Genomic DNA, 22,414 nt, shown 5'->3' on the forward strand with positions numbered 1-22,414 from the left:
CGGCTATTCCAGAAGGACGTCAGTGCAGAAGGGGGCTTGACGCCAGCCCGTTGGGAGGCGGAGGCCGGGCACGCATCGTCACGCCGGGAGGCGCGTGGCCGTTTTGGAGTCTGTCTGGAGCGGCTCGAGCAGGGCGCCTGACAGCGGTGGTGATAAGGTTGGAGTGCGTCGGATCGGTCCCGCTCGCCAGCCGCGCTCTGCGCCTAGGTCTGCCAGGTGCCTGCGGCGGGCGCGTGGTTTTGCTGCAGGTCTGAGCAGCGGCGGGCGAGGCGATCAGGCTGCAAATTGCAGGCGGCCGCTCTCCTCAGCTCAGGGTTATGCGGGGAGCGCGCCTGTGGGGGCGCTGATCCAATAACGCATCTGGGCGGGCGGCGACAGCTCTGCGAATCAAGCGCTAGCGGCTGTCTCGCAGCCACACTGCGCGGTGGCCGTGGGATAGCGAGGCGCCCGGAGGGGGGCGCAAGACGGGGTGCTGTGAGGCCGTCGTCAGTCTCGGTGCTGTCGGGCATGAGAGAATAAGCGATGGTGGTCACTAGCGACGCGCCAGCGTGGGCATCGGGCCTGAGCTGTCACCCCCGAACCGCCCGATCTAAAGTCTCGCAGGGACTCTGTTGTAAGCACCGCCGCCTGTTGTTCGCAGCAGCCCGAGCAGAGCCACGCCCCCGAGCTGCTCGCACTGCACCGCACCGGATCATGCCCAGCAGCCTGAGCTCCTGCCGCCCGCTCGATCCACGAACACCGCCCGCGCGTCCCACCGCCGCCCCCTGTGAACCTGTTGTCGCCGAGGCTCGTTGCGACGAGGATCTGCATTCCTCGAGCAGCTATGCAGGTTGGTCCTCCCGCTGCCCGTTGCCCGCGCTCCCAATGCAGGACCCAGATTACACAGCAGCAACACCACGCCTCCGCCCCGACCCCAACCGCGCTGGGCCGCCACATCCTCCTCCCGCCGCTCCCTGCCCTCGCGAACGTATGCTAACCGCTCCGCACCACAACCCTCAGACGTCCGAGACCCCGGGCTCCCACAGAGCGCTGGAACTGGAGCGCTTGTACGAGGCTCGTCGAGGCCATGCTCCGCAAATCTCCATCAGCGACGACAGCCACCACATCACCGAAGCCATTGGAGACATGTACGGCGAGAATGAATACAGCCGGAGCGAGTCACGGCCCTTGAGCTTCATCAGCTCGCCCACCAGCGAGACTTTTGACCTGAGTCCCTCCTTTCCCGCCTCGCCCAACTCGCTCGAACGCTCCTCCTCCAACGAGCACAAGCACCACGCAAATGGCCAGCCCGCCTCGCCCAACATGCTCTCGCCCCGCAGCGACTCCTTCGACCGCTCCTCCGTCTCTCCCCCACGCCTGAACCGCCAGAGCTCCGACACCGCCAGCCAGGCATTCGAGTTCCAGGACATCGACTCGCAGTCCACCCCGGCCGCCGTGGCCCAGGAGCTGAGCAACCTACAAGCAATCAGGCGCATGTCCATGGATGTGCATGGCTCTGATCCCGATCTGCCCTCGTTCGGCGACAGGCCGCCAATGCCCGCTGCGGCGCCCGCACACGAAGCCGACGAAGACGATCCCTCGCGCATGTTCTGGGTCCCGGCCAGAGTACACCCGGAATTGGCTCCGAAAGAGTTCAGGACGTTCATCGAGGAGAAGGTCCAAAAACACCGACGGAGATCAGGGGATTCGGATTCCATGCTCTCGGCGGATGGGCTGAGCCCGGAAGGGTCCAGTGGAGGGTTACGGAGGAAGAAGTCGATGTTGTCCAAGCAGGTTGACGGACCCCACGGTTACCGAGATGGTGCTGAGCGCTTGGAAAGAAAGAGGTCGCAGGCTAGCGACCACGCTCACATGCCCACTCTGCACCAACTCGAGGCTGTGGAAGAGGATGATCCCGCACAATTGATACGGCGCATGAGTCTGCGCGACTCGATGGATTCTGGTGTCGCTGGCGTCGAGAGCGCCGGGGAAGACGACGTTCCCATACTTCCTGTCAAGCCTACCGGCATCTTGAAGCGATCCACGCGCACGAATTACAGACGTGGCAGTATACGCAAAGGAGAAAGGGTTCCTTTCAGCCGTAGGATGGGAAAACAGGGCGACACTGACACTGATGAGTCCCCTGTCTCGTCACCCATCGCTCAGGAACCAGAAGTGAAAAGGGGAATTCAGAGAGTCCAGACGGAACCAATGCCTTCGAAAGCTGATCAGCCAGAGAACTTCTCACGCCCCACACGGCTACGCTCCCAGGCTCAAGGCCCCAATGCACCGCAGACTGAACCTTCACGGCCCCGATCCGCGGAAGAACGGCCAGCTAGCCCTCCCGAGCAACACGGTCAGACCTCGCCTCCGCAACAGGATGGACAGCGAAGATACCACTCCCGCATTGCATCCAACGGCCGTACGACCGCACTCCTTCCCGGTTATAATGTTCCCATCGACTCACCTGTCCTCTCTTCCACAGCAGCCCCGGTTCCCCAGATCGTCGAGACACCTCCCGCGCCGGCCGACGTTCCGCCTCCTATACCAGCACAACACCCGGAGCGCAAGTCTTCGAAAGTGCAAGTTGACCACTCGGCATCACAGAATCACGCGCCCGTCAAAATGCCTCCGCAGCCAGTCAGAGGCCTTCCTCCAGGACGACAAAGCTTGCGGGAGAAGGCTGAGAAAGCGCAAGCCAACAAAATTCCAAGTCAGTCTCTTGATGAAATGGCATCACACCCCACAGCTATCCCTGGCCACACTAGCGCGACAAGATCCGACTCACTTGCAATTATTCCAACATTCGCAGATGAATCGAAATCGGACAAGGGCGACAAGAAGTCCAGGAACGCTGCCGCCGCCGCCGACGACGATGATGAGGAATCTGGCGGCAGGAAGACCAGCTGGGGTTGGTTTTCGCGTAAGAACAAGGAAAAGGAAGAGGAAGAAGAGCGCGAAAAGAAGACCAAGGATGAGAAGGAGCACAAGAAGACCAAGTCAAAGCTTACCAAATCCGCTGACAAGTCACACGACAAGCACGACAAGCACGAGAAGCGCGACAATGCCCGTTTGGACGTGTTGCAGGCTTCAATCGATGATGGACGTGGAAGGGAAAGCCTTGTTCTCGACCGCAACAACATCAAGCTTGACGAAGAGCGCCAAAAGACGAGTAGCCGGAAGACTTCGAGCGAAAAGAAGGAGAAGGAGGGCCTCTTCTCGTCCATCTTCGGTGGAAAAGCAAAGAAGGGAGAAAAGGAGGCTCACGGAAGCAGCAAGAAAGCAATCTCAGCACGTGGCCTATCCCCCGACCCCCCGCAGCGCGTGCTGCGGCCAGACATTGACTACAACTGGACCCGATTCTCCATCCTTGAGGAGCGTGCCATTTACCGGATGGCGCATATCAAGCTCGCCAATCCTCGCCGAGAGCTTTATTCCCAGGTATTACTCAGCAACTTCATGTACTCATATCTCGCCAAGGTCCAGCAGATGCACCCGCACATTCAAATCGGCCAGTCGGCGGCTCAGAAACAGCAACAACGACTGGCTCAGGAGCAAAAGAAGAGAGAGGAAGAACAGCGTCGTCAGCAACAGCAACAACAGCCGGAAGAGTTCAAACAGTACCAGATGTACCAGGATGTGAGTAACAGCATGAAGATTGAGCGAGGATAGGTTATTGACGCAGTGAACAGCAACAAGCACGAGTGGAGGCCAAAGAGGGAACGTCTGAAGGTACGGCATATCAACATGGAGACAATCAGTACCTCAACGACCCCTCACACGCATCACAACATACACAGTACAATAGAACGAACGGCAACGGATACAGTGTTTCGAGCGGGTCCAGTTACCTCGGCCAACCCGGAGCACAGCCACAACAAGCGTACTATGAACCACAGTACGAAGATGACGACGGCCGCAGTGAGATGTGGTAGGAGAAGCATGAGCATTGACCGTTTAACACGAGCGTCGACAGTGATGCTACAGGTTGCGGGCTGGCGTTCTGGGAAATGGACCATGACAGCGAGAATTATTCTGTTGTTGATGATGTTGTGTGCAATGCATAGCGATCGGGATCGCCCCTCGCCGCCACAGGGCTGGGGGACGAGAGGAGCTACGGGCCCTTGGTTTCTTGTTGCTGCTGCTTTCATCTTTCCAGTCGCTATCTCGCTCGCTGCTTTCCTCGTCGTTCTTGTCCTGCTCTGCCCCCGCTCGAAACCGACCCTCTATCGTGGCGTCTGCTCCCCTCCTCGACCCCTCCGTACGAGATCCTCGCCGCCTTTCCGTCATGGGGGTTTATCTATTGTCAAGCGGAGCAGACTTCTTGGTCTTTGCGTCCCCAAACGCACTCTGGTTGGTGAAGCGTATTGCTGAATCTGTACGATAGCCTGTGCTCTTTTTTCTCTTTCTCCTTTTTTTTTCGTCGCGCTCTTTTTGCTTGTCGCATGGTGCTAAAAATGATATTAGGGGAAGCCTCGGTCGGCCGAAGCTGTGAAATAAGTCTGCATTTTCTCTTCTTCCACTCTTTACTCCATTTTACGCGGTCTTTTACGTCTTTATCTCCTCCTGCACACTTCCAGTGGTTATTTTGACGAAGCGGGCGAAGGATTCAGTTGTTTCAGGCATGATGATGGATGGCTTTTCAGGATCATGGGAAACATTAGCGGGTGTTTGATAGAGTGTCAGAGAGATTGGAGCATAGGTCGTGCGTTAAGTGCCTTGTACGTTTCTCCGCTTGATCTGACTGTTGCGATGGGCAAAGACCTAGGATGAAGCAATGGTAATGTGTTCAAACAATTTTTTTCATTTTCTTTCGGGCACGAAGGCATTATTGGACACTGGTTCGCTTGCGTCAGGCATGGCAGCTGGGGCGGAAGATTGCGGCCGCAAGGTTGGCAGATTTGAGAAGGAACAAGATTGACTTGGAGTCGGACGACTCCATCACATGGGCTGTGGAAACGTCATGATGAGGTTTGTTTCCTTCTTGCTGCGGTATGAAAATACTATCCGCGCTTGCATCGGAGGAAAGTACTTCATTACGTAGCTGTGTAACTGCTATATGCACCGAATCGGAACAATTGCACCATCATGACCTTAGCTTACAATCCCTCTCCGTGGTTGCATCAAAACTGCTTTTCTCTCTACAAAAGTACAGTTGATGGTGGAGGTGCTTTCTCCTTTGGCGAAATTAGCGAGCGCGCCGGATATATACCAGCGATCTATCTTATCTCACGTCATCATCCTCATTTTCTTGTGCCTACGAGTCCCTCATTCCCCACCTCACGTGTAACGTACAGGGAAGCAAACGCTCTGCTTACATATATTTTCCCCCGTCATCTTCCTCTCTCTATCTCTCTCTCTCTCTCTCCCTCAACAAAAAAACCCCTCACAGACCTTACCCCTCGACGTCGCAAGAACGCGCGCGCTCTTCATAGCAGGAAAAAAAAATTAAAAAGAGCAGTAACAATCCACCAAATACCCAACGTTCGTCTCACCACCATGTCCGTCGTCGACCCCGCACTGGCGCACCCCGTCCGCCCCGCCTTCGCCATCCCCGGCGAGGCCATCAAGGCGGGCGGAACCCCCGAGCCGGGCGCCGTCGTGCCGCAGGAGCCGGCCGGGTCGCGCGCCGTCATCGCGGCGCTGAAGATGATGAAGCATCCGGAGGTGGGTTGGATATATGTCGCTTGTCTTCTTTTTGGTTTCTCTCTTTCTTTTTTTTTTTTTTGCTTGCGGCCGAGTTTGGGTTCCTTCGCGTTGCTTTTTTTTTCTAGTTTGTTTGGGGTGAAGCGTGGGTCCGCGTCTTGTTATTGCTTTTTTTTTTTGAAGGCAATGCTACGGCCGGGTCGTGGGACGGTGAGAGAAGGTTGGGTGGGTGAGAAAAGAGGAGGGATGGATAGCCAGATCGATCTCTCTGTCTCACTCTTTTTTGTTCTTCCCTCCTTTCAAACACACAAACCTTCCCTCTCCCCGGAGACGATCACCTCTGCCACACACCCTACATTACTCTATCTCTCCCTCTATCCCTCCCTCTCCCTCCCTCACACATACCCTTCACCTCTACACACGTGGCATAACACAAAAAAAAACAGGGCGGCTACTTCGTCGAAACGGACCGCGACCCCCGGCGCGTGGTGAACCCGTTCCACCCGTCGTACGACAGCGGCATGACCGAGGTGTCGACCAAGACGTGCTTCGCCGAGACGTCGGCGGCGGAATCGGATGCGAAAGGTGACCAGGCGCAGCAGTGGACGGCGTTGACGCGGTCCGCCAGCACGTCCATTTATTACCTCCTCACGCCGGGCCGCAGCTTTGGCCGGTTTCATCGGAATAAGGGACGGTGAGCTTTTTTGTCTTTTTTTTGGGGGCTTGGTCTTTGTCTTGGGTTCTTGGGTGTGTGTGTGTGGATTGAGGGGGGAGAGAGGAAGAGGAAGAGTGTGTGGTGTTTGCTAACGTGGAAGCGGAACCAGGACGGTGCACACGCTGCACAAGGGCAGGGCGAGGTACGTCGTCATCCACGCGGACGAAGTGGTCAACGGGCTCCGGCCCAAGGGCGAGGCGCGCATCGAGACGTACGTCGTCGGCCAGGACGTTGCGGCGGACGAGCGGCTGCAGTGGGTCGTCGAAGGCGGCAAGTACAAGGCGAGTTTCTTGCTGCCGGACGACGAGGCCGAGGGCGCGAGCGCGGGCGCCGCCCAGGCCACTAGCAAAGATGGGTGCTTGATTAGTGAGGTAAGTCGAGTCATTTTGTTGTTGTTGGTGTCTCTGTTGTCTCTTTGGTGGAAGAGATGGGAACGTTTGGCTGACTTGTTATGACAGACGGTCATCCCGGGCTTTGAGTATGCGGACCATGACTTCTTGAAGCCGGATCGCTTGGTGGAGCTTGTGGGTGAGGAACGGGCGGCGGAGCTCGCTTGGTTACTGACCAAGAGTGCGGAGTGAGGGTAGACGAATATGGAGTACGGAAAGGCATCTCAACTCAGAACAATTGGGTCATCGTCCAGACACGATCTGAACTGGTTTGTCTTGCATGGTAGTACCGAGCTACGTATTTGTGGCACGCATTGTTTATGCCTTCGAATTTTTGTTCCAGAGACATGACTATCTAACCTGTACGCCGTGTCAAACGAAAGGAAAGGCGGTAAACACCGGAAGACGTGTGTAACTGACGACGGTGCATTAGGTTCTTCGCTTGACTTTTGGTCGTTTCAACACATGGGTCTTGGGCCAAATTGGGCGTTTATATCAGCAAGGGTCTTGACGGCTGAATTTCGATAAATAAGGTTCCGCCGGGAAAAAGACGAGGGCAACCATGATCATCTGGAAGTCGGCTTATTAGCGTGCAGCGTGCGGGATGCAGGCGTGGAAGATCGACAAAAGGTTGCAGCGACCGGGCCAACGAGATTGCTGCGCGGAATATTGGAACAGCAGTGTCATGGGGCCACAGCTGCTGATGAGATAAGCTTTCGGGCGGGCATGTGGCGTGGGCGGCAGTGGCTCCATGCCGTGTCAAGCGTCCGGGGTGGCCATGCGGCAACGCTAGAGCAATTGGGAAGAGAGGGGTACACATCCATGTGGGAGCCGGCCCACGCGAAATTGCACCTTCCTGACCTCCCTCCCACCGCCCTTCTCCGATTGAGTGCTTCCAGGCTCAACACGCCGCGGCAACGGCCGGAGATGAAGACTGACAATGCGCCGACGAGTACAGGCCTTGACCCGGCTCGAAGGTGTAGATTGGTGCCGACTGCAAGGTATACGCTGAGCCGCCTGGACATGCACCGGGCCCCATGCCATGCAGCGTCTGTGCTCCATGCGGGTGCATTTAAACTGACCGTCTTTCCCCGGGCCTGGTGATGATATTTAGCTGACCCGCCTCTCTCACGTCGTCAGGCAAGCCCGTTGACCCGGGGCACTGAGAAGCACCGCTCTCTCGTTCATGCTTCCCACCATGCGTCTCAAGCACATCTTCGCTCTTTCGCTAGCCTACCTCAGTACCGCCCCCGTGCGCGCCCAGGACGATGCTCTCCAGTACGTTGACCAGTTGATTGGGAGCAGCAACGGAGGTATGTTTGAGTATGCTGGAAAATAATAAGCCCATTAACGATGCTCAGGAAATGTGTTCCCGGGTGCAACTCGTCCCTTTGGCATGGTAGGTCTTCCTTTGGCAGACGTCTGCGGAGAAGGCGCTGTCATTGGCGCGCCACCTACTTTCGCCTAATGCTGAGCAACCCCCAAGGCCAAAGCAGTGGCCGACACGGACTCGGAGAGTAACCAGGGCGGTTTCACCACCGACGGAGCCAACATCACTGGCTTCTCCCAGATGCACGATTCCGGAACCGGAGGGAGCCCTTCGCTCGGCTTGTTTGCTCTCTTCCCGTACACCAGCTGCCCAGGCGACGACATCGATAACTGTGTGTTCCCAAAAAAGGCCAGGAGGACCCAGTTCGCCAACGATTCGGTGAAAGCCAGTCCCGGATACTTTTCCGTAACCCTGGACAGTGGTATCCAAGTCGAGATGACTGCTGCAGCACACACGAACCTGTTCCGCTTCAGCTTTCCTTCTTCTGGCCCCGACGGTGGCGCTCCAAGCCCGCTGATTCTTATGGATTTGACCGATCTCTCAGACTCGCGCCAGGACAATGGGACCATCACCGTCGACGCCGACACGGGCAGGATGAAGGGAAACGCCCGGTTTCTCCCCAGCTTCGGACAAGGCAACTACGTCGCGTACTTCTGTGCCGATTTCCAGGGGGCCAATGTGCGTGACAACGGGATTTTTGTGAACAGCAGGGCCAGCACATCGGTCAAGAACCTGACCATATCCCGGTCCATCAACGGATATCCCCTCCCGGGAGGTGGCTTCATCCGCTTCGACGATCCCGGAGAGCAGGCAGTGCTGGCGCGGGTGGGCGTCAGCTTAATCAGCGAGGAGCAGGCCTGCAGCAATGCCGAGTCGGAGATGGCCGACTTTGACTTCCAAGGCACCCAGGACGGAGCGGTCGAGGAGTGGAGGCAGAAGCTCAGCCCGGTCCAGGTCAACCCCAACGGCGTCGACCGGGACCTGCTCGTCAACTTCTACAGCGGCATCTACCGCGTCTTTGTCAACCCTCAGGACTACACGGGCGAGAACCCGCTGTGGACGAGCGACGAGCCGTATTTCGACTCGCTCTATTGCATCTGGGATCTGTTCCGCTCGCAGCTGCCGTTCCTGACCATCGTGGATCCTGAGCAGGTCACCCGCATCGTGCGCTCTTTGATCGACACGTACCGCCACGTTGGCTGGCTTCCTGACTGCCGGTGAGTCCAATCCAGGGGGTGCGTGCGGGGCGGGTTCGAGCTGACACGGTGCAGGATGAGTCTGAACAAGGGCTACACCCAGGGCGGCTCCAACGCGGACGTGGTCCTCACCGACGCCTACCTCAAGGGGCTGCGCGACGGCATCGACTGGGACGACGCGTATGCAGCCGTGGTGAAGGACGCAGAAGACGAGCCGTACGACTGGTGCTGCCAGGGCCGCGGCGGGCTCGACAGCTGGAAGACGCTGGGCTACATCCCCGTGCAGGACTTCGACTACAAGGGCTTCGGCACCATGACGCGCAGCATCTCGCGCACCCTCGAGTACTCGTACAACGACTTCACCATCGCCAGCCTCGCCGCCCGCCTCGACCGCGGCGCCGCCGACGTCGACAAGTACACGGACCGCAGCAGCAACTGGAAGAACCTCTTCCAGCCCAACCAGACGTCCTTCCTCAACGGCACCGACACGGGCTTCGTCGGCTTCTTCCAGCCCCGCTACCTCAACGGCACCTGGGGCTTCCAGGACCCGCTGCGCTGCTCCAACATCGACCCCTTCCCGGACAGCGTGTGCTCGCTGCAGAACACGGCGGGCGAGACGTTCGAGTCGTCCATCTGGGAGTACGCCTTCTTCGTCCCGCACGACCAGGCCGCCCTCATCGCCTCCTTCGGCGGGCCCGCCGCCTTCGTCCGCCGCCTCGACCACCTGCACGACGCCAACATCACCTACATCGGCAACGAGCCGAGCTTCCTCACCGTCTTCCAGTACCACTACGCCGGCCGCCCCGCCCTGTCCGCCCGCCGCGCCCACTACTACATCCCGGGCTTCTTCGGCACCACCCCCGGCGGCCTGCCCGGCAACGACGACAGCGGCACCGGCGGCGCCTTCGTCGCCTTCGCCATGCTCGGCCTGTTCCCCAACCCCGGCCAGGACGTCTACCTGATCGTGCCGCCCTTCTTCGAGGACGTCAACGTCACCAGCCCCGTCACGAACAAGACGGCCCGCGTGCGCAACGTCGGCTTCGATCCCACGTACGAGGCCATCTATATCCAGAGCGCCACGCTGGACGGCGTCGACTACACGCGGAACTGGGTCGATCACAGCTTCTTCACCGAGGGGAAGGAGCTGGTGCTGACGCTGGGCCGGAACGAGAGCAAGTGGGGGACGAGGGTCGAGGATCTGCCGCCCAGCGTGAGCGAGTATACTGGCTTCAATGAGACGGCGTGGAGCGGGAGTGCGAGCAGGGCGAGGAGGAGGGCGCCGGTGCAGCCGAGACTTCCGATGGCGGTGGACTTTTGGCCCGAGGGGAAGGTTGGGGGGTTGTAGCGACGGGGAGGGGAGGGGAGGGGAGCAGGCAGGCATTTCTCCACGCCCCCCCCCCATGCGCAGCTCGCGGGGTTTCTGGCTGGCCCCACTTGTCACCGGTAGGGCGTCCGTCGTGTTGAGGGTTGCGAGGGCGTTTGAATGCGTCACTGCTTGACTAGACCGACGCTAGTACCACTGCAAGTATGACTGGAAAGAATGCCAGCGCGTGGGCATAGACATTTGTCACACACACCGGCCGGGCGAGATAGCGGTGCGTTATTGAAAATTGAATTCTGTCACGCCGGGAACTTTATGTCCCTAACGTTAAGTATAGGCGGACCTAGAGATGCGGAGTCCGCTGCGCAAGCGAGGTTTTCCCTAACGTTAAGCGGAAGCGGGATCCACGGAGGTGCCAGTCATCTGCTCGGGCTGGAGTGCCGCAAAAGACCGGTGACATGTCATCGATGAATGCTATTTAATTCTCCAACTTCCGGTGATGATATTCCTACAGTCACTCTCCGCTCTCTAGTCCAACAGTTTCCCTGGCTCGCTATCACTTCGAGATTCTCTAATACCGCCAAAAGCATGGTGAACATATCCATCAACTTGAAAAGCACAGGCAGCGGCTCGATCCCAGAGCTGTATACTACCAAAGATGAACTGGTTGGCGAAGTCCTGGTCACTGCTGCCAAAGACATTCACGTAGACGATCTGGATATATCCCTCATTGGTCAGTGGCCAATAGACAGCTATCGGACAAGCTTTCCACACAGAACACTGACACTCCTCGCAGGCGACACTCAAACCCACTTCGACAACTTCGGCGCCTCTCCAATAGCGCCCAGCATGACCTTCCCCACCAACAAACGCTTCCTGCATCTACGACAACCCTTCAAAACGAACCCGCGCGGCACGATCCTCAAAGCAGCCCACCCTCACTCCTTCGCCTTCAACTTCGTCGTGCCAGACCGGCTCCTGCCCAGCTCCTGCCCGTGCCGCCACAACAACAACAACACCAGTCTCGAGGACCACCTCCTCCCACCGCCCACCATGGGCGGCGCCCACCGCTGGAAAACCCACAACCGAGACACCCTGGACGACCCAACCCCCGACATGGCTCGCGTGTCGTACACCATCCACGCAAAGCTAGCGTACCGCAAGAGCAGCAGCAGCAGCACCAGCACCAGCCCGGCCCTCGCCAAAACCTCCCGCAGAATCTGCGTCGTCCCCGACTTCCCCGAGTCTCCGCCCCTCTTCCTCTTTTCCTCGTCGTCGTCGTCGTCGTCGTCGTCGTCATCATCCGAATACCGTCTCCGCCACGAAAAACACATCAAACAAAACCCGCTGTTGTCGTCGTGGTCCTCCATCTTCAACACCAGGGGCAGCAGCAGTAGCAGCACCACCACCACCACCAGCACGAGCGGCTGCCTCGTCCTACAAGCATCCCAACAACCCAGCGCGCTCAGGGGCGGCTTGCGCACCAAGTGCCGGGCGCCAACAACAATAACTCTACTCCTACGCTTCGATCCCGCGCCGTCGTCGTCGTCGTCGTCGCCAGGTGCTGAACCCCCGCCATTGAAAGACGTCAAGCGCACGCTGCAAGCGACGACGACGGTGTTTCGGCGAGCAGCGGGCTCGGCGGATGGCGGTGGCGGCGGCGGCGGTGGTGGTCAGCAGCAGGAGCGGGAGCAGGAGCAGGAGCAGGAGCGGTCGTGGTCGGAAGCCGTGGCGCTGCCTTCGTTGCGCGTGTCCGGGGCGCGGTGGCGGCGGTGCGAGGAGGAGGAGGAGGCGGAGGCGGCGGAGGCGGGCGTGGTGGTGGCACCGTCGAGCGCGTACGTCGGGGGCGGCCCGTATTTTTTGCTCCGGCTGCAGATTCCGGTCGAGTATCCGGCGGGGGGGAAGGCGCTCGTGCCGACGTTTCGGTCGTGTTTGGTGGAGCGGACGTATCGGTTGGATGTTGCGGTTACGGTTTCGGCGTTTGCGTCTGTGTCGGTGAGGGTCCCCGTTCAGCTTTGTACGTAGGGGAGGTAATTGCGGGAAGGATTATTGTTGGTGTGATGGATGGTGTTGGTGAAGTAATTGTTGGGTCCTTATGGAGTAGTTTTCGAAGAAGAAAAAGGGAACCAGGACTGCAAGAAGCCATGAAGTCATACTAGTCAGCAGGATATCCTACGAGGAGTTTGATTATTATACTTTTCCTCGGTTTTGGCCAACATATGGGGCAGTCAAACTCCGGCTTTCCATTCCGCCATTCTACCAGGCATGCTCGATGATAAGCTTCCTTACACGCCGGGCATTGGGAATAGTTCCGCGTTCTCTTCGATTGGACGCGCTTCTGTTTCTTTCCGCGTTCCCTAAAGCAAACTGCACACCAAGGTTGAGGTGGTTCGGCCATAAACTGTCGTGTTCACACAATCGCAGCACCATAGCGCCGCTTGTTTCCGCCAGAATATGCACCTCGGTTGACTCTTCAAGGACATTGTGGTGGAGTGCTGTTGTTGGTTTAGATACCCAAGGAAGTCCTCGTGGCCTTGTTCAGCGCAGAGGTTTCAGGATTGCTCGATTGGCACTCTAAGTTGTTCTGGAAGTCGTCCACGAGCCTCCCTTGCCGTAATTTATTTTGTGTGGGATCGCGCTCATTGTGCTCTCGAATGCGCTGATTGATCCTCGAGAGTCCCGAATCTTCGGTAGAAGTTAGAGTGTTGTAGAGGGCGTCCTATTGGTTATCGATGTTCTTCTTGAAGCTTCTAAGAATTCCTCCCTATTTCTTCCGCAGGTGCATAGCCTCCTGGTAGTACTCTGCTAATTGCTACAAGTACTTTTTCCACCCTGTAAACCCCTCTGAGCGAAAGCCCACTTGCCGCATGTATGTGCCACTCTCTTTACCAAGGGTTTGGATTCTCTCACCGCTCTAAATATGGTCCACGTAGAGCTCGTCATTGATGTGTTCTCCAGTGCAAAGTTCTTCTCCCTTCATATTAGCATACACTTTGCCGTCAGCCTTTTCCATAGCTCTCTCTCGATTCGAGGTCTTGACAGCCGTTGCCAGAAGCGAAATGATTCTGTTAACAAATGCAGGGTCCGGGGTGGGGGGCTAGGTTGCCAACCCAGGATGGGGAAGTTCCAGATTGATGGCTTTAGCGACAGACTTTTGGCTCACACAATCCAGTGTTGTGTCCATTTTGAAGTGTTGGCCCAACATATTGCCCTAGCATGAAAGCGTCTTTGAGCTCGAAACTGGACAAGTAACCATACGAAGGCACAAACGAGCAACGTCAATGTGGCTGATTCACAGACCTCGTTTGAATTGTCCCGCGTAGTCACTTGATCGTACTTATTACTATGCCTCTGCCGGAAGTACGAGGGTTGTTTGGATCTTTCCTTTAGAAGGTCTCCAGCAACACTCGAAGGCGGTGATATAAAGCAGATGAACGTAAGAGAGAAAAGAGGAACGGGGACGAACAAGTCTGGTGAGCCCCGCTGAGGGCAAGTGGGACATTGAGTCTGTTTTTAGACGCGGGTTGCACAACTGTACAATCTGGTCGCTGGTGGCGTCAACGGAGGCGTGCGGCAAGGCGCAGACCTGGAGGCCACGTTGGCAGAGGAAATGTTTGGTTGAGTGGGAGACAGATCAAGAAGGAGCCGTGAGGGGGTTCCGACGGGGCCTAGCGGCAGCTTGCAAGCGCGAAGAAGTCGGGGTTTGTGAAGCGGTGTTCCTCAGGGCTCCCGGGTGGCACCCGCTCTTTCCTCACACGCAGCCTGTGCAACTTTCCCATTTCGCGGAGACGCGTCGCGCGAGCAGCTAGCCTTCACGTGTTGGCTGCACATGCACTTTCCCAGCGAATGCTCCTTCCTCGACTTCATCCATCCTCACCAACTCGTCGGCCGAACCCTACTGTCATGAGACCCTACTAGCCGCCCACTCACGATACATTCTAGCAGTCGTTGCCTAATTGCCCATCATGCCCGCCGTCCGCTTCAGCGCCTCGCCGCCACCGCGCTCGCCTCCCTCACCCCGTTCACCCCCAGCCGCCAGCAGTCCGGAGCCAGCCCCAGCTCAGCCAGTCCGCTCAGCTCTTGCTCACCCTGAACCCTCACTCGAAGCTACTTTCGGCCTCATCCTCCAATCCCATGACCGGCGCTACGACAGGCAAGACGCTCTTCCACCTGGAAGTTCTGCTGGCTCGAGCCCACGCCACTCAGCAACCGAGGTAGCCGCGCTGAAGAGGCGTAGCAATCCTCAGAGACCTCCCAGGCCCACCTCTGCCGCACTACAAGGTGCGCAAGCTTACCTCGACGCCACACTCAAGCCTTCAACCATGCGCCTGCGAGATGTAGAGGCTTGGGTCGAAGACTCACTACACGCCCAGTCCATGTACAACCTCACAGCCCACTCAACCCTTGACATTCCCGCCGCCAATACTCATCGCTGCTCAGATCCGTTGTCGGCGGGCGACTGGTCCGCATTTGAGCAGATTCCCACTACCCCAGAGACCCGAATGAGGTCCGACGGCGAGCCACTGCGGCGCATGAAAAGTTCGTCCTTCTCGTCATCCTTGGGAAGGAAGCTCGCGAGATCGCCCTCGGACCTCATGACCTGGCTCAGAACTCCGTCAGCCCAGGGTTCTGCTTCTCGATCTCGATCCATTTCCCAGACTACTGATCCGCACGAAGAGGAGCAGCTGGCTTCCATCGACCGCCGCTGGTCAGCGTCCAGCCGTCGCCGCACGCTCCGCCTTTCTGACGGCTCGCAGCGCGCTCTTCCTGCTCCCAGCACTCCTCCAAGCTACCGCGCAGTCTTGAATGGACTCCACCGTCGTTTCTATAGCAACGATGCCAGCTCTGATTCGGATTCGTCGTGGACCTCCTTCGGTTGCGTCGACGGCATGCGGCGTCCCGATCTAGAGTTGAAAGTCGAACAAGATACCGATAAGAGCAAGCTCGACGGAGGCGTGCGTCAATCCAATGGGCGAGCGAACATGGTGAAGGGAGCCAGGATCGTTTCTGAAGATGCTGCAACAAACCTCAGTGACCGGACGGAGGATGCAAACCCGGAAGAAGCCGAGGACGGCAGCAGCCTCCTGTATCCATCCGGCGTGCCCAAAGATAGCGGCCCAGCGGAGGAAAACAGCCCAGTGAAGGAGACTTTGAAGAGGATCGCAAGCCGTTTTGATGTGCCCATCAGGCAGACGCGGCCGTATATGGAGAGCGATACGGCTTGCATGATGCCGTATTGAGCGTCGGTGAAGAACGAAGACAGTTGCGGACAGATGGGGTTTCACGAGGCCACGGCGTGCACGGGTGGGTGCATGCACAGGCCTTGTTTGGTTGATTGCGGGACACGAATACCGGCACTGCGGCTCATGTCGCGTGGGCTGTTTAACGGCCGTGCAGGCGTCTGGCCACTAATGCTGTACATGTTACAAGGCGTCGGTGCTCTCGTTGCTGGAAGATGCTGGTTCGGTGGGCACGGCATTTCGCATCCAAGCAATCACATGTCATGGGAAGATTAGGAGAGACAGAGAGTTTGGCACAGTCCGATACGTACGCTATCTGCTTAGGGTTATACGAGGCAGAGACAGAAGGAATCAGGTAGCTGAAGGTGCAGGCGTAGATAGCGGGCGGCACGGAATGAAATAGGTTGCAATGATGATTTAGTGCTGGGGAGCGGAGGGCCGGAGCGACGGCCGGCTGACTGCAGCGCGGTCCCGCCCAGGCTGCAGCGTTCCGACGGCGGCCGCCATTCATGCGCGCGAGGCTAAATGCGGGGGCGAGAGCGGTGCCGGGGGGTGTGGGCAGCCGGGGCGCGGGTACCTTTGGCAGCAGCTGGCGAGGGCTGGCGGGCGAAGTCGCGGGCGAAGTCGCGAGCGAAGGGAGAGCGAAGGGAGACGGCGGCTCTGATAGCGGCCCTTGGTTGGGCGCGGCTGTCCAATGACGGTAGTCGTAACAGCTCAGCTTCGATTCTGACGAGCCTGACCGCCTGCACGACCGGCTGCCAGCGAACCTCCTCCTCCACTCGCGTGTCCGGCCGCCGAGGCCCCCCTCTCTCTCACCAATTGACGCGTATGGCCAGCTGCGGCGCCATCAGAAGCAGCTCCAGCCCTGGGCCTCATCGATACGCCTGCGCCCCCCGCAAGCCCGCGCCGTCAGAGCCTGCCTGCCCGCCCGCCCGCCCGCCTCCCTTTGCCTCCACCCGCCACCCCGAGGGTGCGCGTCAGCGAGTCCTTTAGCCGCAGCCTGCGAGAGCAAAAGCAAGAATGCCGTCGCCGGAACAGCCGCCGAGGCGCCCTGCAGGCCCCAAGCGCAACCAGTCGTCGCAGTCGCACGTCTCGCAATCCCCGTCCGACGGCCAGCAGAGCGTCCAGCAGTATCCCAACAAGCAGCATAAAGCCCAGCGACATGTCGTTGGCCACGGCCGCATGGGTCCGCGCAACCCCTCCTATAAAAACCTGTCCAAGGCAGGCGCCCAGCGCCCGCAGACGGGCGACGGCAGCACGAGAAATCATCAGCGCACCCTGTCGGGTAGCTCCACCCCGGTGCCAGCAGAAGTCCAGGCCGTCCGCCCTGGCTTAAAGCGCAATGCCACTGCCTCCGCCGTGCCGCGCAACACGTCGCATGCCGTGCTGAAGAAGAACCACTCCAGCAGCCATCTGCCGCGCCAGATGTCCACCAAGAGCATGCACAAGCACCGCACCAGCAGCGACCTCGAGACATTGAAGCGTGCCCACAAGCAGCGCAGCCGCCAGGTCTCGCCCGAGCCCGAGCCCGACCACCCCGCCGTGCGCTTCAATCTAGGCGCTGACGACGGCAGCGAGGACGACAATGACTGGACCGAGGAGAGCGCCTCGCAGTCGCCCGCCACCACTCGCTCCAACACCCGCCAGAACTCGGTCGTGCTCGACCCGCACAAGCAAGCCTTCTCCGCGCAGCAGCAGCAGCAGCAACAACAACAGCAGCAGCAGAAGCAGCAGCAACAGAAGAAGAAGCAGCAGCAGTCGCAGCAACAGCAGCAACAGCAGCAGCAGGCCGCCAGCGACGACGACACCGACACCGACACCGACACCGACACCGACGAGTCGACCGAGACCGATGCACCCAAGCGCCGGGCGCACACTCAGCCGCACTCGCGTTCGACGTCCCACCCGGGGTCGCCCAACAGCCGTCGGGATGCGGATCGGGTGACTTACAGCAGTAACCAGATCAATGGAGCCAGCTCATACCACCAGCCCAACCTCCCCGATGCCGACATGATAACCTCGCGCATCCTGCAGCGGAGTGCCTCGCACAGCTTGCGGCCCCAGGTCTCGGACGTCTCCGCCACCGTCGTCTCCGACTCGCACGACGCGCGCTCGCTCAGCCATTCCACCGGATCTACAATGATAGATACACCAGGCGGCAACAAGGAAGCAGTCTCGCGCTTCATTGACGGCGATGGCTCCTCCGGCACGCCCCGGGACAGCAGCATTTTGCCGCACCATCCCAAGGGCTCTGGTGGTGAACTCACGCCCGGCAAGCGCAACAAATCCGTTCCCAACATGTCTGACAGGGAGCCTTCAACCAAGCACCGCCGCCACGTCTCCTCCGGCACCGCTACTCCAACCGATCTCCATCCTTCCCGGACTCAACAAAAACTATGGCTGCAGCGCGCCAGCTCCAACATTGAACCCCAGCAAAAGGAATACCTGCCCCGCAATGGCCACTCAACCTCGCAGCTGTACCCTGCCGGTGTAACGTATACGCCCTCGGGAGAAGTCGTCATCGACAGGGAACTGCTCCGCCGTTTTGATGAAGCCGCGTCGGAGTACAAGGTCGTACGGCGCTTCCGGAACCCTGTTGCCGACGCCATAGCCCGCCTCGCCGAGATCCCATCGAGCCCGCGCAAGAATCGCAATTCCCTGTCGGTCAAGTCCGGCGGCGCGCAGCAGCAACGGCCGAGCACGAACGCCGGGCCCGGACCGGACGCGGGCGTCAGCGGCCTGGTGCGCCAGCACAGCCTCAGGGCGTCGAGTGCCGGCGAGGGGATGGATCGCGAGCGGGGCACGCCGACGAGCGTGACGGAAGCGGTGGCGGCGGCGAGGAGAGCGCGCGTCAGTTTCGATCTGCCGGGCCGGGGAGACTCGCCGCAGGACCGGGTGGCGGCGGAGAAGGACGAGATTGAGGAGATATGTCGCAGGATTTGGGAAAGAAACGAGCTGCCGGAGGGAGAGTGAGAGCGCGAGAGCGGAGGTGGGAATAACGATTGCCAAGGGACAAGAGTAGTGGAGATTGGATGCATGACGTACCTCCTACCGATTGCCAAGGAGAGAAGAGAAACCAGCACGGTCAAAAAAAAAGAAAAAACCAAAGCTCGAACAGTTTCAGCATCCGCGGCTACCGGCTAGCATCGGCTACCTCGCTGCTGCTGTTCTTTGCTCTGCGACGTTGCTGCGTTGCCCCCCTCTCTCTCTTAACCGACTATATTCATGCAACCTACCCCTTATCATTCTTTCAGGGGTCGGCCATCGCGGACCGGGCTTCCTTTGAGGGATCGACGATCGACAACGAGACTGATACTGGAGACGAGCGACAGAGGGGGAGGAAAGACCTGACTGTGGAGAGGAATGTGCGGAAAATATAAAAAGAAATCTATACCGGTATGGGGGGGCGGTTCGGGAAAGTTCAGGGGTGGGGAAGGGAAAGTGCGAGCGAGAGTGGACTGCGGTGGACCGCGAAAGCTTGACGGGGGGGGAGGCTATGGAGGGCATTTCAGAGAAGATCATCTCTTCGCTGTTGATGATCTCCCTGTGATGGTGAGGAGAGCACGGGCGTCCCGGTGTCTGTGTTCCCCCGTATTGCATTGGATTTCTTCTTCTACCACCTTCGAAGAACGCTCGTGCGTCGTCGGGCCCCGGCCGACCGACCAAGGGACCCACACACATACACACAAGAGCTGGGGAAGGGAACCGGCAACAACAGAGAGCCAAGAGCGATACCCATACGGGCTTCATTCCGGAGAGAGGCGGAGAATTGGGGGAATCCACTTTGCAAACGAAGGCGGCTTGCCCGGTGGCGGGCGTTGCAATCGATACCTGTCCGATATGCACAATCGGTTAGTAGGGAAACATGGGGTAGGGAGTAATTAGTGGTGGGGGCCTTTTTTTTTCTTTTCTTTTTTTGCAAGCAAGCATTCTGATGGGCGCGCGGCGGGCTGCTTTTATTAGCTTTTGGTTGGTAGGGAAGGGTTCGTAACATACGTTTTTTTCTCTTTCCCTTTTTTTTTTGTTTTTGCCATTGCACGGGAGCTGGTGGAGTTTTCAATGACAACTTACCTGGTTTTTTTGTTTGCTTTCTTTTCTTCTTCTTTCTCTTGATGATACTTTTCTTCCTTTTATTACTACTACTACTACCCCTTCCGTTAGACCAGTCGGGATTTTGGCTGCTTACGTATGGACTTCTCACTTTCTTTTTTTTTTGTTTGTCCCTTCTTCTACCTCTTCTGCTTCGCTGCTTCCCGTACGTCGATGATGATGCCCACCACCCCTTGGTCTGTAGTGCGAATAGTTGTTGGCTGTGCTGATTATGTTATGAATCACTGTGGTGTTTATATTGCTGTGCTGCTGCGCCTTTTGACTTCCTTCTCTCTTTCGTCATGCCCTTGGTTTTCTTCTGGGGAGGGGAGGGAAGAAGGTGCTGTGCTTTCCTGTATTTTCGCCTCCGTCGTCCCGTCTGTCCGTCTGTCCGCCCGTCCGTCCGCCTTTTTTTTTTCGGATTCTAGGTGAACGGGTGTGAGGGGCGTGGAATCGATAGCTTCCGAAATGCTTCTTGTGGCCTGTCTGTCCCCCCCATCCACCATTTCTTGCTCTTTGGATATTACTGTAGTCTGTAGATGGGGTGGGTAGATACCAATCTGAACGTGTGCACATGATGAGGAGATGGGGAGGCGGGACTGGAGGAGGGGAGGGAGGTAGATGATCCTGGAGGATGCAAAGTAGCTGGATAGCTATAGGAAGTAGGATACGGGACTTTTTGAAGCTGGCTTGCGATGCAACAAGTGAGGGAGAAGGAGGAGGGGTGGGGAAGAATGATCTATGATGTTGAACAGTTGTGAGGGCCGTGGAAGGTTTGTTTATGTGCGTTATCTTGTGGTTTTAGCTGGCTTGGTCCTGGTGGGTGATGCGCTTGGACGGAATATTGTTGGTGTTTTTTTTTTTTTTTCGTACGGGCAACGAGTTCTTCCTGAGCGGCGCTGGTTGTCCTTTCGTCTTCTCTTCTCGGGATCCTGATGCAATGGTTTCTTCTGTGCTCTGTGTTGGTCTTGAAGCGGGTTGAATAGAAAGCCGGCTGGATTACGCCGCTCCCATATTTCGAATATATCCTTTTCGTCCGTCACCTCTGCAAAGCTCTCGGCCCTTTACCCTCTCGCTACTTCAAATCAAGACACTACCCGTATGAAACGCACTTCATTCGACCTGTGTCTCTGCGTGTCCTGCAACCGCGCAAACAGTGAGGAGCTTTCATCAACTATGGCACCTCATATCACGCCATAATGGCGAGGATGGGGGGGGGGGGGGGGGGGGGAGACAACCGGGGGGGGGGGGGGGGGGGGGGGGGGGAGACCAACACCCCCCCAGAAAAAGAAAAACAAGTATCGTATCGAACCTGGCGGGATGATGGATTTCCTGACGGTAGTGTGTGTGTGATCTGCATCATGTGCAAGTATGTCTGCCTGTCAGCCTGTCCGTCTGGCAGCTGCAATGTGTGCGTTGTGTTCAAACAACCTGCAAGGCCCTCCTCCTTCCTCTCCGCTCACTGAGACTGTGAGCTGCAGTCTGTGGGTTACACATGCGCACGCGGGGGTGAGCCAGGCACGCGAGCAAGCGGGTCAGCAAGTGGAACGACACGTGCACGAGCCCTTGCCTGCCTGCCTGCCTGCCTGCCTGCCTGCCTGCCTGCCTGCTGGCTAGTTGAGAGGAGGAGTATCGAATCGAGTCAATCTTTGACGCCTCATGGAGAGCCGATGTACATCCTTACATGCGCGTTGCTGTTTCGAGTTCTTTTCCGCACGACGCAAGAGATAAATGATGGGGCGGGCGCTGGGGGATTATGGGCTCGCCTGCCATGTGGGTGATGGGGATGTGTCTTTCACTGGTCACTTTCTGGCACGCTGTGTGTGCATTTATGGCATGGTTCTTTTTTGGTCTTTTCTTCTCTCCTCACCCTCAATCCCCTGGGATGCACAGTTCAGACATACGCGCATCGGCTGCATACGCTAAACGATGGCATAAGCTGCTCGGAAGAGCCACGTTCGACTGAGCTTCTGGTACCGCACCCGTGTTTTATTCTTATTTTAGTTTGCATTGTTTTTATATTTCATGCTTTCGATATGATTCCTATCGCATGTGCATGCTTCACGTGCTGTATCCGGTGAGGAGCGGCGCCATAGAGTGAGTCACTTGAGGTGGTGGCATGCTCATGGAGTACTACTGTTTAGGTGCGCCATGCGCCAGCGGTTGCTGTAGGTACACCCGGGCTGAGCGGGGCTGGGCGGGGCCGAGCTGGCCAGAAGTGTGCATTGTTGTCATGACCATTGTGCCGCGTGTGGGCTGCTGTACAACGGTGGCCACTCTTTCACCCTGCCGCGCGGCTGCAGTGAGAGGAGACGAAGTGGACAGATGGTGGCCTTGCCGGAACAATGCGGAGCTGACGAGGAGAGGGAGGGAGAGAGAAATTCATGACCACGTTGGACAAGAGTCGGGTAAAAGAAAGAGCGGTTAAGGCGGACGTTGTTGGTCGGTGTTGGTCGGCGGTTCTCTCTGCCGTCTTACTCGTATCTGGACACTTTTGGGGAAGTGATTT

General features: G+C 58.1%; 6 protein-coding genes across 6 annotated transcripts; all 6 read left to right on the plus strand.

The window, feature by feature from the left end:
• Nucleotides 1-864: 864 nt before the first annotated feature.
• Nucleotides 865-3,914, plus strand: BKCO1_6200054 (telomere silencing protein zds1 protein; the record flags this gene model as incomplete). Its single annotated transcript, XM_020278093.1, has 2 exons — nucleotides 865-3,618; nucleotides 3,672-3,914. The coding sequence occupies 2 exons, from the start codon at nucleotides 865-867 to the stop codon at nucleotides 3,912-3,914; spliced, it is 2,997 nt and encodes a 998-aa protein (XP_020126615.1).
• Nucleotides 3,915-5,478: 1,564 nt separating this feature from the next.
• BKCO1_6200055 (uncharacterized protein) lies at nucleotides 5,479-6,921 on the plus strand (the record flags this gene model as incomplete). The annotated part of the gene is made up of 4 exons (XM_020278094.1): nucleotides 5,479-5,646; nucleotides 6,072-6,319; nucleotides 6,450-6,711; nucleotides 6,799-6,921. The coding sequence occupies 4 exons, from the start codon at nucleotides 5,479-5,481 to the stop codon at nucleotides 6,919-6,921; spliced, it is 801 nt and encodes a 266-aa protein (XP_020126616.1).
• A 1,006-nt stretch (nucleotides 6,922-7,927) lies between these two features.
• BKCO1_6200056 (alpha-mannosidase family protein) lies at nucleotides 7,928-10,600 on the plus strand (the record flags this gene model as incomplete). Its single annotated transcript, XM_020278095.1, has 4 exons — nucleotides 7,928-8,042; nucleotides 8,091-8,128; nucleotides 8,216-9,276; nucleotides 9,331-10,600. 4 exons carry the CDS (start codon nucleotides 7,928-7,930, stop codon nucleotides 10,598-10,600), a joined length of 2,484 nt encoding a protein of 827 aa, XP_020126617.1.
• Nucleotides 10,601-11,164: 564 nt separating this feature from the next.
• On the plus strand, nucleotides 11,165-12,601 carry BKCO1_6200057 (arrestin (or s-antigen) n-terminal domain protein; the record flags this gene model as incomplete). Its single annotated transcript, XM_020278096.1, has 2 exons — nucleotides 11,165-11,309; nucleotides 11,373-12,601. The coding sequence occupies 2 exons, from the start codon at nucleotides 11,165-11,167 to the stop codon at nucleotides 12,599-12,601; spliced, it is 1,374 nt and encodes a 457-aa protein (XP_020126618.1).
• Nucleotides 12,602-14,541: 1,940 nt separating this feature from the next.
• On the plus strand, nucleotides 14,542-15,816 carry BKCO1_6200058 (uncharacterized protein; the record flags this gene model as incomplete). Its single annotated transcript, XM_020278097.1, has 1 exon — nucleotides 14,542-15,816. The coding sequence occupies one exon, from the start codon at nucleotides 14,542-14,544 to the stop codon at nucleotides 15,814-15,816; it is 1,275 nt and encodes a 424-aa protein (XP_020126619.1).
• Nucleotides 15,817-16,836: 1,020 nt separating this feature from the next.
• BKCO1_6200059 (uncharacterized protein) lies at nucleotides 16,837-18,789 on the plus strand (the record flags this gene model as incomplete). Its single annotated transcript, XM_020278098.1, has 1 exon — nucleotides 16,837-18,789. One exon carries the CDS (start codon nucleotides 16,837-16,839, stop codon nucleotides 18,787-18,789), a length of 1,953 nt encoding a protein of 650 aa, XP_020126620.1.
• Between the last annotated feature and the right edge of the window lie 3,625 nt (nucleotides 18,790-22,414).

Source organism: Diplodia corticola (genome assembly GCF_001883845.1).
Source record: "Diplodia corticola strain CBS 112549 chromosome Unknown scaffold62, whole genome shotgun sequence".
In the NCBI taxonomy this organism is placed as follows: domain Eukaryota; kingdom Fungi; phylum Ascomycota; class Dothideomycetes; order Botryosphaeriales; family Botryosphaeriaceae; genus Diplodia; species Diplodia corticola.